The 15,943-nt window shown below is 37.2% G+C and overlaps 1 protein-coding gene across 5 annotated transcripts in view; it reads left to right on the top strand.

Annotated features, from left to right (window-relative positions):
• Nucleotides 1-15,731, top strand: part of LOC126175571 (telomeric repeat-binding factor 2-interacting protein 1-like) — a 200,572-nt gene extending 184,841 nt beyond the window's left edge. For 4 of the 5 annotated variants that reach the window (XM_049922465.1, XM_049922456.1, XM_049922440.1 and 1 more), the window contains 2 exons: nt 1,888-1,997; nt 15,219-15,731. In XM_049922465.1, the coding sequence (XP_049778422.1) occupies nt 1,888-1,997; nt 15,219-15,276 (168 nt within the window). In that variant the 3' untranslated portion in view covers nt 15,277-15,731. Of the gene's footprint in view, nt 1-1,887; nt 1,998-2,087; nt 2,755-15,218 lie in introns of those variants that run through there. The other variant, XM_049922448.1, reaches the window with a different exon arrangement.
• The last annotated feature ends 212 nt before the right edge of the window (nt 15,732-15,943 follow it).

Below are 15,943 nucleotides of genomic sequence, written 5' to 3'. Positions count from 1 at the left end.
ATTTGCTGAGCAAATCACTGATTTTCATTTTGGGAACTGTATGATTACTATTTTCATATACTGTATATGACATAGTAGTAATTATTAGTTGAAATGCTGGTTTCATGATTTGTAGCTCTTTACAATGATATTTTTTTTAAAGTTCAGTGTGACTTTTTTGAAAGTTATGCTGTGAAGCCCAGACTTCAGTACAAAGATGACAAATTAGACAGAGAAATATCTGGCACGTGTCTTGACATTTACTGATATGTTGTCTGGGTCTTATTTCTTGGAACAGAACCACATTGTAAATTGCTTTCGTGGTTATGGAAGTAGGTGCTGAGTCTCTGACTTAGTCCCTCCAGCATTGCTTTCAATTACATTTAGCAATTTTCTCTATCTTCCTCTTTTCACATAAATGGAGCACATTTGTTTGTTTATAACTGTCTCAGTCCAGTCACTTACAATTTGCAACTAGTTCAAAACCTCTTTTGATGCCTGGATTCTTATTATTCACTACCATCACATATGATGTACTCTTTAAGTTTTAACAATGCTAGTAACACTGATAACTTTTACATTAGTGAAATATCTTTATTGGTGATCATAAGCTGTGTATTGTTTCAACGGTTCAATTGCTTTTATGAATCTCTTGCATTTGGCTTGTGTAAAAGGGTGCATACTGGATGATTTATTTACAGAGTAAAGTATTTCATGTGTCACACTTAGACACACAGAAAATTTTTAACTTTTCAGGTGTGCATCGTGTCGTGACTATGCCTACAATTATTCACCCCTTAATGGTGAGAAGCCAAGTGCATGAAGGCAAGGTGTCAATTTTTCAGCTTGATGCTCAGCAATGTTGATATCGATTTTTTCTTTATGTTTATATATGCTGTGCCATAACATAAATGTATTGTGGACTTAAGCTGCAGAAAATATTGTTTATATGACTTTTTAAGTGAGTCTTGTTACAACATAACCAGCTTTTGTGGCTAGGATTGAACTACTTGTTAATAACCAATGATCTCAATTGAGGTTTGCAACTCAACTTCATTGTGTTCCCTCTACGTGAAATAATATCTGTGTCCACTTAACGTATGTCAGGCTGTCTGTTCGAGTTAATGAAATAAATGGTGTAGCCAAAATAGTCAAAATACCTTAAAAATTTGTTTTTTCTATCACAAACTGGCAAAAAACTGACACAGATTTTGAGCCTAAAACATGGCATAGAACTGACTGTGGCAGCTTTTGCCATTGCTCCTTGTATAGCTTCCAAAAATAACACATTTGTATTGCACATTGTTTCAATCACACTTATTTGAGTTTACAATTCAGAATTCAATACTTTTACAGAACTGGTCATTGGCCAATATTGCTTCATATAATTGAAATAGAACATAAAAAATAAAGCACAGCATCCAGTAACTACACTCTGATTGCTTCAACACAAGAATTTTGTTCGATTGCATACACTATTTGTCTGAGCTCTTCTCAAACAATTGGGGGCCATTCCGCCCCCTCCCCCCCCCCCCTCTCACCCTCCAAGCTCACAGAGAAAGGAAAATGTATAGTTTAGTCAGATTCCCCCCCCCCCCCCCCCCAAGAAAATGATTTAAAAGTCAGTATTATACAGGATCAGAGCAGGAACATTTTTATGGCTGCTTACAAGTTGCCGTTCGTCTTCCAAAATGTTAGAAATATGTCAGATCTAAGGCTCTCACTCCTTGGAAAACTATTGTATGGGCAACCTTAGAAATTTACATTTGTTGCTTACATTTATTTTTATTTTTTTCTGTATTTATTAGTGTTTAATAGTTTATGGAATAGTTTATACACAAAGTATTTATAAATATAAATTCCGTTGTTGAATCAAATCTACTAAAAACTTTTTTCAAATTATTTTAGCCAGTGGGAAATCGTCATACATGGCATTCACTGAGGGAACGGTACCTGAAGAAGATTGTGCCAAATATTAATAAATACAATTTGCCAGAAGAAATAGTGAGACGTATTAAGTAAGTAAATGCTATATATTTCCTTACTGACACTGCACAAACAGTCCTTCACATATTTCCCTTTTATTTTTATATTATTTCTTTCACAAGGTACAAGTGAAATGCAGCAACCAGGAAACGGCACTGTGAAGAAAACTCTGAAACATATAAGCTTAAAACCAATTTGGAATGTTTGTGATTGGAGAAAGAAGTTGAGGACTATAAAAAATAGTGCAATATTTAAATTATTTCATTTGCCACATATTCTGAACAGATACCCTTGCAGTTTGTAAGTGTGTGTGTGTGTGTGTGTGTGTGTGTGTGTGTGTGTTTGTGTGTGTGTGTGTGTGTGTGTGTGGTGGGGTGAGGTCTCTTGCCAATTTTTGTTGATAATTTATAAGTTTTAGTGTGCTTAATTTTTAAATTGGTCTTTTCAGATGGCATTAAAAATCAGCTGCTCCTTTATGTTTCCATTTATTAAATTTTAATGCTTATCAAATGTTGCTCCATTTCTGAGCATCAATTTTTTTTGTTGAACTGTTTGTTTTTAACGATTTTAACACAGAAGATGAGAATCTATTTACCAGCTGCAGAATAAGGATTAAAATTAGTTATTGCATTTTTTGTCATGTTTGTGTGTCAGAGGCACAGAGACTGTGCAGAAAATGTAGTATAAGCTTTGGGAAAAGGATAAATGTAAAGGATACACTCTCCCTGTATAACAAATCCGTCACAAAAGTACTGTCATCATTACTTAACATGACATTGTGAAAGACAGTAGAAGTAATGATGAAGAAATAAAGATGTCATTCTTACTAAACATAGTTTTTATCATGACAATTAAAACTGATTAAAACCTTTCAGAGAACTGCTACCAACAGCTTTTGTTTGTCTTCAAGAAGTTAGTGACAAATTTGGTCCTTGAACCCATCAAGGTATAAGCCAATTAATGGAACAACATCAGAATGTGCACACAACAACCATAAAATCTGGAAAGCTCACAAAAGAAACTGGCTCATGGCGTGGGCAAAACAGTCCCTCCATGTAGGGATTGGCAGAAATTCCACCATAATGTATGTAAAACCTACAATGTGTACTTTTACTGACACCTGAAAAATTACATTTGCCAATTACAGAAGTGCCCTTCTCTTATTGCACAGCAAAGGGAAATCACAAGTAGAAGCAATTCAGTTAAAATACACACCTTGATCCGAAGTCAATTGCAGGCTCCAGCATTCGAGAAAATGCTTTGACATTCATGGTTTACTGTGAAATTATTCCCCTACTCCTCGCAAAAAAAAGGTGACTGTGGTGTATGTGCCTTCACGTGCTGTGTGTGGTGTTCCAAATTGTTATAATTCAAATGTTTGTAGGAATGTTCTGTTTCCCTGGAAGTATAAAAGTAAAAATAAGAGCAAAAATTGAACCACTAGAAATTTTTTTCACTTACTGTCTATTAAACAGGTTGTCTGAAGAGGGATGGTTAGTGTTCAAGGATATGACAGGAACGCTCATTATAAGCAAAAAGGTCTAGTAAACGAGGGATCTAACACACCTTAAGAGCTGAGCATTTCTTCATCTTCGATACTGTGTAACAAATCTCTTCTACTGCAAGCTCTTTGATTTTCATATTTTGGATGGAGGTAGTATACATGAATCCTAAAATGCATATCTTAAAAAGCTTAGGAACACATGTTCTGCAGAAGATATGTATTTCACAGGAGCGAAGATGAACAAAAATGCTTATAGCTCTTAAAGTAAGCACTTCAGTGCCGATGTATACTTAACATATTTTTCCTTGTTTTGGTCCACACTACCACCTTTCAGAATATGGACAGCAAAGAGATTCCTTTAGAAGAGATTTCTTTCACAGTATTGAAGATGAAGTAGTGCTCATAGCTCATTATACTGAAATAAAATATATCTTCACAGTATTGACTGTTCTGCAGTAATAGTAACCTCAGCAAGGTCACACTCTATTTCAGTACGTTTTAATCCATTTCATCACCCAAAGTGATGATGTATTACTCTGTTATAAATCATTGATTATAAGGAGTTGCTGATTGCTAGAATGATAGTCTTATCACACTGTTTAAGAACATTTTATCACTTAAGAAACTATTTATTTACTTAGTTGAAGAATCCATTATTTTCACATGACACTACCTTACCAGGTACATAAACAAATGATTCTAGATCTGTGCTGTAGAATGAACCAGAGCTGAATGAGAGCAGATCCACTTATCGGCAGTTGCTGAAGCTTGTAGGTGGAGGTGGGAAAAGCGACATGTTGCTAGAAAGTAGACTGCTTTTCATCTTTTGTAACTTATGCATAAGTTTCTAATTTGCAGGGAAGCTCTGTGCCAGTCTATAAAATCATAACTATTCAAAGGATTGATGAGTTTTACAGCAGTATATTGTCATTTAACATGAAAAAAATGCTTTCACCCAGGGTATAGTGTATTTTTGTACAGGGGAAATTGTATTTTTAACAGGATAATCCAGAGTTTTTTTTTTGTCTGCATATACACCATGGTGCTCTTAGCCACTGCCCTACCAACTTACCTGGTTTCACAATATCCAAGTGGACTCTTTGACAGTCATTTTCTCCAAAACTATTGAGCATTGGCACCTAAGCTGAAGTAGGTGTCTCTCTATTTTTACCCTTCTGTCTCCATGCCAAGTTTTGACTGTATCAGAGAGCAACCTATGGTGGGTTCCCTTGTAAGTTATATGTGGATGAACAGAGGCAGGAAATTCACCAGTATCTTGATTCGGGTATGAAATAAACATGTTGTAGAAACAGCTGTGCAGTTACGGTTATGAATGGAGACAATTCTTTAGGATAAATTAGTTTTGATCCTGTAAATTGTGAAGCCTCCATGAATCACAGACCTTGCCACAGTAGGGCAGCTTGCGTTCCTCAACAATACAGATGACGTGCCATAGGTGCAACCACATTGGAGGAGTATCTGTGGACAGACCAGACTAACCTTTGGTTCCTGAAGAGAGTTAGCAGTCTTTTCAGAAGTTAGTGGAGCAACAGCCTGGATGATAGACTGATCTGCCCTTGTAACATTCGCCATTGTACTTTTCTGTACTGGTACTGTGAATAAGTGAAAAACATAGTTCTACCATATGGCTTAATGATGATGGTATCCTCTTGGGGTAAAATATTTCAGAGGTAAAATAGCCCCATTTGGATCTCTGGGTGGGGACTATTCAGGAGGATGTGGTCATCAGGAAAGTCAAACCTGTACTCCATGGGTCGGAGTGTGGAATGCTAGAGCCCTTAACCAGTTAGGTATGTTAGAGAATTTAAAAAGGGAAATGAATAGGTTGCAGTTAGATATAGTGGAATTAGTGAAGTGTGGTGGCAGGAAGAAGAGAACTTCTAGTCAGGTCAGTACAGAACTGTCAACACAAAATTAAATAAGGGTAATTCAGAAGTAGGTCTAATAATGAGTAAGAAAATAGGAATGCAACTAAGCTATGTGTGTATATCGTAGTTGCAATAACGCAAAAGCAGGAAAAGGAGGAGAAGGAAAAATAGTAGAAGAACAGGGCTAGGGGCAAGGAATAAAAGAGGAAACCACCAAGTAGAAATTACACAGAGCATAATTTACTCATTGCTAACACTTGGTTTAAAAATCACGCAAGTAGGCTTTATATGTGGAAGAAACCTGAGAACACTGGAATGTTTCAGACTAATTATATAATGGTAAGACAGAAATTTCAAAACCAGATTTTAAGCTGTAAGACATTTCTATGGGCAGGTGTGGATTCTGGCTGTAATTTATTGGCTGTGAACTGTAGATTTGGTAATTTCCAAGAATGATTGCCTATTGAATGCACTGGCCCATAATGATAAATATCGAGTATGTGGCTCAATGCCAACCCCACAACTCTGTTGGCATGAATTATGGTGAATGTTTAGCGCATTGCCAGAGAAACATAGTTGTGAATAACAACAGTGACAGTGTTGCAGTTTCAAGTGCCATTAGCCTCATGTGGTAAAATCTAATTCCTTGGTTATGTAGTGTGGAAAGTTGTTCCTCTTCTAGTACCTATATTTTCACAACTTGACATTGCATGGAAAAATTGATCCTCCTTATATTCTTCCAACATTTCCAACTGACGTAGCAAGAGTGTACCCGAGGTGGGCAAAAAAGATTGCTGCTGGCAGCTCATACAACATGAGGAATAGTGCATGAAGAAGACATGGCTGACAATTAAAGAAAGTAAAGTTATTACTTTCATTTGTAATTAATTGTAACTTAGTAAACATTCATCTTATGTCGTTGCTCTAGTGAACACTGTAAACATTATCCATACCAACCACCAGAGTCGTGTGGTTGACATCGAATCACATGTTTGATATATATTGATAGGAATCCATATGTTTGACAGGTAATCACTCTTGGAAATTACCATAGACTGAAACTGAAGATATTAGAAAAATGTTGGAAATTAAAGAGATGGGACCCTGATTAATTAAAGGAACCGCATGTTGTTGACAGTTTCAGAGGAAGCATCAGGCCATGTTGAATGAGGGAATAGAATACAATAGAAGATGAATTAGAGGAGACAACAGAGGATCAAATAGATTAAAAGACAAGGCATAGTAGAAATCTCTGGATAATACAGGAGGCATTGAATTTAATTGACGAAAGTAAAAATATAAAAATGCAGCAGATGAAGCAGGGGAAAGGGAATACAGACATAAAAAAACTGAGATTGACAGAAAGTACAAAATGACTAAGCAAAAATGACTAGAGCAAAAATGCAAGCACTGCTAGGGAAAAGATAGATGCCATGTATAGGAAAATTAGAGATACATTTGGAGAAAAAAGAAGACAGTGTATGTATATCAAGTGTTCAGATGGCAAGCTAGTACTGAGTAAAGAAAGGAAAGCTGAAAGGTGACCGGAATATATAGAGGTCAAGTACAAGGGAGGACTATATTATAGAAAGAGCAGCGGATACAGGTGAAGACCAATTGGGAGATATGACACTTCAAGAATAATTCAACATGGCACTGAAATATCTAAGTGAAAACAAGGCCCCTGGAGTAGATGGCATCCCCTCAGAATTACTGATGTCCACGAGAGAGCCAGCATGACATAGCTGTTCCACCTGGTGAGCAAGATTTGAGGGCTGAGAAACAGTGTCATACTTCAAGAAGAATGTAATAATCGTAATTCTGAGGAAGGCTTGTGCTGGCAGGTGTGAATGCTACCAAACTGTCAGTCTAATAAATCATGACTACAAAAGATTAATACAGTAAAGGAGAATGGACAAACGGTCAAACTGCCAACATAGGTAAAGATCAGTCTGGGTTCCGGAGAAATGTAGGAACGCGTGAGGCAATAGCTACCCTACATCTTATCGTAGAAGACTGACTGAAGGAAAGAAAACATGTATTTATAGAATTCGTAGATACAGAGAAAGCTTCTGACAGCTGGACTGCAGTCTGAAATTTTGAAGGCAGCAGATATAAAATACAGGGAACAAAAAGTTACTTACATGTTATATAGAAATCGTCCTGCAGTTACAAGAGTTGATGGACATGAAAGGGAAGCTGTATTTGAGAAAGGAGTGAGACACAATTGTAGCCTATCTCTGATGTTATTCAATTTGTACACTGAACAAGCAATATAGGAAGCTTAAAAGAAATTTGGAAACGGAATTGAAGTTCATGGAGAAATAAAAATTTAAGGTGTGCCAATGACAGAGGTGGTAAGAATTTGGAAGAACAGTTGAACAGAATGGATAGTGTGTTGAAAAAATTTTAGGTGATGAATATCAACAAAACTAAAACAAGAGTAATGGAGTGTAATTGAATTAAATCTTGTGATACCGAGGGAATTATTTTAAGAAATAATAAGAAACTAAAAGTAGTAGACAAGTTTTGTTATTTGGGCAGTAAAACAATGATGATGCTGCAGTAGAAAGAATATAACGTGCACATTGGCAATAGCAGGAAAAGCATTTCTGATAAAGTGTAATTTGTTAACATCTAATATCAATTAAGTGCTAGAAAGTATTTTCTGAAGGTATCTATCTGATCTGCCTGGAGTGTAGCGTTGTGTGGAACTGAAATGTGGGTAATGATCAATTCATATGAGAAGAGAAAAGAAGCCTTTGAGATGGGGTGCTATAAAAGAATGATGGGAAGATCGAATAACAAATGAGGAGGTGCCGAATCGGATTGAGGGAAAAGGAATTTTATGGCACAACTTAACTAAAAGAGCAGATCAGTTTATGACACATCCTTGATGCGAACATTTCAGGTTAAGCTTTACCCTGACTTTTATTGATATCGAATGAATCAAGTTTACTGTTACCAGTCACTGTTTATTTATATCCACGATGTATTTAAAAGGTTTAAACTTCCAACATTAGCTGGAGTTACATGTGTTAGTATGACATGCATGTGTTGTGTCAAAATCATAACACAACACATGTCATACTAACCGTGTAAATCAGCTTTATAATGGAGGTTTAAACCTTCAAAACACATTGTTGATATAAATAAACAGTGACTAGCAACAGTAAACTTGTTGTTTCATTTGGCATCCTGAGATATTGAGGAATTGTCAAATTGGTAATGGAAAGAAGTGTGGATGGTAAAAATTGTGGAGGGATACCAATGCATGAATACAGTGAGCAGGTTCAAGTGGATGTAGGTTTCAGAAGTTATGCAGGAGATGAAGAGGTTTGCACAGGATAGACCAGCATGTAGAGTTACACAAAACCCATCTCCAGACTGAAGACCACAACACCAACAATTAATTGTAAAGATGAAAGGTAGGTTAAAGTAAATGTATTTTTTTGGAACATTACAGGTTAAAAGTAAAATTAATGAATTTGTTATTTCTATTGGTTGAACTGCAGCTTACAAACCATATGAGTACAGTATGTACTGAGTATCATTTGAGCACTGAAACAGAAATGCTGAATGGGGGTGGGTATAGCTTAACATCCAATTATTGTAGGTCTTAGCATCAAATTATTGTAGGACAGATATGGAGAAAGGTGCAGTTGCCACTTATATTAGAAAAGAATACAAGCATAAAAACAATGATATTGTTAACTTTTGCAGTGATAATCATTTTGAAGCCCGTGCTACACAAGTTGAACTCCTTGAAAGTTCATGGTCATAAGTGCTTATGTGGAGTTCTGGTTGGTACATTTGAGACATTCATAATATATTTTATAGCAAGAACTTTGCAAACAGCGGTATCTTCAACTGATTTTTATGAAGGCATAAACATTTCCGTGGCTTATAGCCACATCATCAGGTGTGTCAGTAGTTAGTTATCATGTTTTAATATTTCTAAGCTTATCTTTTATTACAAGTAGGTGCATATGATTGGTACTATTTTGATGTGTAGGGGTCCAATCACTACCTTTGTTTATTTCTTGTAGTAATATCTTAATAAAAATTGGTTCAAGATACAGCTGTTTGTGGAGTTCTTGCTATAAAAGGTACTATCACAGCTGTGGATGCCTTGACTATGGAGTCGTTTCTGTTCGTAATACAGTTTAATGTTTTACTAAACTTTTTAACTTTTATATGGACTGGAGTAAACTGATTTTTAAATGAAATTTTCTAGGGTTATATTAGAGTGCCTTGTCTCTGTATATAATATACTTCCCCTAATTTTGCAAGTATGGTTATGAGAATCGGCTTGTACATGAGGCACATCAGTTTGAGGAGCAGTTCCAAAACACTCTTACATTTACTAAATGAATCTGTTAGAAAACATGCCATTCTTCATCAGATCTTCTCTCTCTCTTCTGCAAATCCTACCAATTTGACAAGCAGTACTCAATGAGTATTTTGGAAGCCACTTCTCTCATGGATGAATTAAATTTCCATAAAATTCTTTTAATGACTTTCAGCTTGGCATCTGCTTTCGTACAACTAGTTTTATTCTTTTCATTCTACTTTAGTTTGCTCCCAGCAGTTACTCTCAGGTACTCAATAATTTTTACAGTTTTCATGGAGTTACTGACAGTAGTGCATTCAAACAGTAATGGATCTCTCCACTTATCTGTGGGTCATAGCTTCAATATATTTACATTCAGGATCAACTGCCAGTCCTATTCCAGTTATTTATCACCTGTGTGTTTCCAGGCCTTTCATTACAATGTTCTAGGATTATATTTTTTCTGTAGGATAACATTTTGCTCTGATTGTTGCCAGCATCAGGATTGTTGCCAACAGGAATGGGAAACAACTCTTGGATTTCTGTGCCAGTATGGGCTTAGTAATCACAAACTCCTTTTTTAAACATAAGAACATTCACCGGTATACTTGGGAAGGCAGGGGAACCAGATCTGTCATTGACTATATAATAACAGATCAGGAAGGCTGTGAGGGACACACGTGTATTCAGGGGATTCTTTGATGACACTGATCACTATTTAATCTGCAGTGAAATTGGGTGAAATTGGTATTGTGAAGCTGAAAGTGCACGAGGTCAGGTCCATATGTAGGAGGATAAGAGTGGAGAAACTTCAGGATAAGGAAATCAGGCACAAGTACGTAACAGTGATCTCAGAAAGGTACCAGTTAGTTGAATGTAGTCAATTACAGTCATTGGAAAAGGAATGAGTCATTGGAAAAGGAATGGCCGAGGTACAGGGACACAGTACTAGAAGTGGCTAAAGAATGTCTTGGAACAGTAGCGTGTAAAGGTAGGATGAAGCAAACAGCTTGGTCGAATGACACAGTCAAGGCAGCCTGTAAAAGGAAAAAGATGGCGTATCAAAAATGGCTACATACTAGAACTCAGGTAGACAGAGAAAGCTATGTTGAAGAAAGAAACAAAGCCAAACAGATAATTGCAGCATCCAAGAAGAAATCTTGGGAAGACTTTGGAAACAGGTTGGAAACTTTGGGTCAAGCTGCTGGAAAACCATTCTGGAGTGTAACTAGCAGTCTTCGAAAGGGAGGTAAGAAGGAAATGACAAGTATTATGGACAGGTCAGGAAAACTACTGGTGAATCCTGTTGATGCCTTGGGCAGATGGAGGGAATATTTTGAAGAGTTGCTCAATGTAGGTGAAAATATGATCAGTAATGTTTCAGATTTCAATGTACAATGGGATAGGAATGATGATGGAAATAAGATCACATTTGAGAAAGTGGAGAAAATGGTCAATAACTCATCAAATACAGTGGAATTTCAGGTCAACGGCTACACAGGATGATTGAAATGGTGTGGGAGTCGAGACAGGTTCCATCAGACTGGACGAAAGCAGTAATCACACCAATCTTTAAACATGGAAAAAGAAAGGATTGTAACAACTACAGAGGTATCTCTTTCATCAGCGTTGTGGGTAAAATCTTCTAAGGTATTGTTGAAAGGAAAGTGCGAGTATTAGTTGAGGACAAATTGGATGAAAATCAGTGTGGATTTAGGCCTCTTAGAGGTTGTCAGGACCAGATCTTTAGCTTACGGCAAATAATGGAGAAGTGTTACGAGTGGAACAGGGAATTGTATCTCTGCTTTATAGATCTAGAAAAGGCATATGACCGGGTTCCTAGGAGGAAGTTATTGTCTGTTCTACAAGATTATGGAATAGGAGGCAAACTTTTGCAAGCAATTAAAGGTCTTTACATAGATAGTCAGGCAGCAGTTAGAGTTGACGGTAAATTGAGTTCATTGTTCAGAGTAGTTTCAGGGGTAAGACAAGGCTGCAACCTGTCTCCACTGTTGTTCATATTATTTATGGATCATATGTTGAAAACAATAAACTGGCTGGGTGAGATTAAGATATGTGAACACAAAGTAAGCAGTCTCGCATATGCGGATGACTTAGTTGTGATGGCAGATTCGATTGAAAGTTTGCAAAGTAATATTTCAGAGCTAGATCAGAAATGTAAGGACTATGGTATGAAGATTAACATCTCCAAAACGAAAGTAATGGCAGTGGGAAAGAGATATAAACGGATTGAGTGCCAAATAGGAGGAACAACGTTAGAACAGGTGGACGGTTTCAAGTACTTAGGATGCATATTCTCACAGGATGGCAGCATAGTGAAAGAACTGGAAGCGAGGTGTAGCAAAGCTAATGCAGTGAGCGCTCAGCTACGATGTATTCTCTTCTGCAAAAAGGAAGTCAGTACCAAGACTAAGTTATCTGTGCACCGTTCAATCTTTCGGCCAACTTTGTTGTATGGGAGCGAAAGCTGGGTGGATTCAGGTTACCTTATCAATAAGGTTGAGGTTACGGATATGAAAGTAGCTAGGATGATTGCAGATACTCGTAGATGGGAACAATGCAGGAGGGTGTCCACAATGAGGAAATCAAAGAAAAACTGGGAATGAACTCTATAGATGTAGCAGTCAGGGTGAACAGGCTTAGATGGTGGGGTCATGTTACACGCATGGGAGAAGCAAGGTTACCCAAGAGGACTCATGGGTTCAGCAGTAGAGGGTAGGAGGAGTCGGGGTAGACCAAGGAGAAGGTACCTGGATTTGGTTAAGAATGATTTTGAAGTAATAGGCTTAACATCAGAAGAGGCATCAATGTTAGCACTGAATAGGGGATCATGGAGGAATTTTATAAGGGGGTCTGTGCTCCAGACTGAACACTGAAAGGCATAATCAGTCTTAAATGATGATGATGATGATGATGTAGGATAACAGCCTTGTCCACAAATGGCTTCACAAAGCTTCATTATTATATTCTAGATTATTTTTATATTTTGTTAACAGTAATGGACTTATAACTGTCCATTGGGGTACTCTTGAAATGATTTTTACATCTGTCAGATTTGTCCCACTTACAATGACATGGTGTATTCTACAGGGTGCACATAAGTGAAGTTGCAGTTTGAAAATGCTGTAGAAAGAGAACCACTATTCAGACTGATGTCAAAACAGCATATTACTGACCCAGGGGGAAACTTCATGGAACAAAAAACAAAAATCTGACAATAGATGGCGCTATAAGCATCAGAATGTCCACACTATCAGGCACGTGTCACACAGGTGTTCCTCAGTTTGCATCCGAGATGCCCAACATGACTGTCTCCAGGAAGGATCATGTGTTGCTGATAAAGCTCTAAGAACAGTGACTGTGCTCCAGTAACCCTGCAGAAGGTCCAGACACACAAGGGTATGAAAAAAAGGCATATTTCCAATGTCTCCTAAAGATCTGGAGAAAATGATTAAATTTGAGGAGACAGGTTCTTTTGAAGTGCTATGTGGCAGAGAGAGGAAAGCAGTTGATCTGACATCTATCGAAGATGTAGCCACAGAATTGCAGAAGGCATCAAGTGGTAATTTGCAAACATGCATTGCATGGGAAATCACCCAAATGCTGAACATGCCTGCAAGCACGGTGCGTAAAATCCTATCAAATGCCCTGCATTGCTTTCTATACAAAATCACTTATGTTCAGGAGTTGCTTCCTGCTGACACTTCAGCAAGTCAGACGTCCACTATCGAATATATTGCTCGATAGCAAGTGGACAATGAACAGCCATTGGAACATTCTGTGGACAAATGAAGCCCATTTCTAACTCCAAGGACATGTGAATATACAGAATTGCAGAATATGGGCAATGGAAAATCTATATGCACTTCAACTGGTACCACTTCATTCTGCAAAGGTGACTGTGTGGTGCTAGCTGATGACATCATTTATTGTAGGGCCTTTTTTTATTGAGGAGATGAGTCCTACGAGTCCTGTGCGATCACTGTCAAACATTGTGAGAGTCTTCTGTATCAATATCATTCCAATCCTTGAACAGTGTGGTTGTGTGGGTAGAATCATATTTATGCAAGATGGCACTCCTCTGCACACTGCACAGCCAGTAAAGTGGCTTCTGCAGAGGCTTTTTGGAAAGGCTATAATCATTAGCCATCATTTGCGTACAACCACGCCACCCGGATCATTCGATGTTAATTCGTGTGACTTCTGGCTGTGGAGTTATGTGTTCAGTGCTCCAATTACAAACATAGCTGAACCGAAGGCACACATTGCACAACACAGGTACGGTCGGCTGTTGAGGCAGCATAGTTCTATATTCTGCAGGGAGTCAATGCACATCGAGTTGCTGCACTGTGCTGGGCAAAAGGAGGTCTGACACAATATTTGGTGCTATCCTATGATTTTTGTCACCTCAGTATATACAAGGTGTCCATAATTCAATTTCCACTTGGAAAACATTGTAGAAAGACGCTAGAATGATCTAAAATGTGACTCCCGAGACACTTCGATATGTTGTGGAACATGCTGTTTCTCGATTTCAACTTTTGGCAGAAAATAGTGGACAGCATACTTGTGCCAGTATCACGACAATTAGAAACTAGTATCAGTTTGCATTTTAAGAGGTGGTTGGCCTCAGGGTTATTAAAAATCAATTTGCTTTTTACGCAGTTTTTGGCTCTGGGACAGTTAAAAATCGATGTCATTTTGCTTTTTATGCTTTTTTTGACCTCAGGTCAATTAAAAACCAATTTCTCCCATCTGATGTGGTACAACCTTGTCATTTTGGATGGTGTAATTTGCAACTCAAACCATAGTCATCATATTGTGATTCATATGTCATTTGTAGCCAACCCCATTTGCATTAAAAAGCTTACAGCACCATCTGTTGGTAAAATTTTCATTAAATTTTTTTGTTCCATGATGTTTCCCCTTATGTCAATAATATACTGTTCAAATTTGACGTCATTCTAGCAGTTCTCTTTCTACGATGTTTTCAAACAGAATCTTTAATTATGGACACCCTGTATATACTGAGGTGACAAAAATATGAGATACCTCCTAACACAAGCTTGTGTCAGTGTATGTACAGATGGATATGTGTGTGTGTGCGAGTGTATACCTGTCCTTTTTTCCCCCTAGGGTAAGTCTTTCCGCTCCCGGGATTGGAATGACTCCTTACCCTCTCCCTTAAAACCCACATCCTTTCGTCTTTCCCTCTCCTTCCCTCTTTCCTGACGAAGCAACCGTTTGTTGTGAAAGCTTGAATTTTGTGTGTTTGTTTGTGTGTCTATCGACCTGCCAGCGCTTTTGTTTGGTAAGTCTCATCATCTTTGTTTTTAGATATATACTTCTTGTAATTGGTAAGGAATGATGTATATTATACACAGTTACATCCCCATCAGGGTTTTTCCATTCGATTTGACTTAGTTGATTTCTTATTCTTCACCTGATTTTCCTCCATAAACAACTATAACTACTAATTAAACTTTCTTTTTGAACGTATCTGCAGGTCAAAAGGATCACAACCAGTAGCAAAAAAAGTGGGCAAACGCAGTCTGTTTGCGTGACCTCACTTACTGCGTACAACATAATGACTTTCATTTCCCATGGAAGAGAATAGGCAGAATTTGCCAGAGGAACCAAAATACATGCGGAGGTCACGATAAAAACTGTTATATCCAGCTCATGTGAAAGTGCATTGTTAATAATTGTAAAATTCCACTTGTGTATTATTATCAAGTTTTCAGATATATGTGGTACATTAGGAAGATTTGCTGATTTTTGTCTCCTTGCAATTTTAACATTGTTTTGAGTGCATTTATGCCTCTTTAAATTTATTTAAGCTGTATGTATTTATTTATTATTTAATTTTTTTAAAATTTGTTATTTAAAATTGGTTCTAGTGTATTTATGCCTTTATAAATTTCCTTTCAACGTAGTACGATGTTATTTGTTTACAATAATGAATGAAGTGTAATTACTGGATTGTTTCCTACTTCATTTTCAGATATTTCTTTTTAAAGATAGCAATTCAAATAAATTTTAACATTTCACTTTGATATTAGTAAACTATATTTTTAATAAAAGAAAGTTTCTGGAATATAGTGTTCAGATGATTTTTTTGTGTGAGGAGACATCTTATTCCATTTCCTTCAGATTATGTGGTTTCAAGGCAAACCATTTTTGATTGCTTGTTTACACCATGGTGAACAGAGATTATACATATTCAGGGGA

The sequence above is a fragment of the Schistocerca cancellata genome, chromosome 1 (assembly GCF_023864275.1).
Source record: "Schistocerca cancellata isolate TAMUIC-IGC-003103 chromosome 1, iqSchCanc2.1, whole genome shotgun sequence".
NCBI classification, from domain to species: domain Eukaryota; kingdom Metazoa; phylum Arthropoda; class Insecta; order Orthoptera; family Acrididae; genus Schistocerca; species Schistocerca cancellata.
Note: the sequence above shows the minus strand (reverse complement) of the source record. Positions and strands in the feature narration are given on the sequence as shown.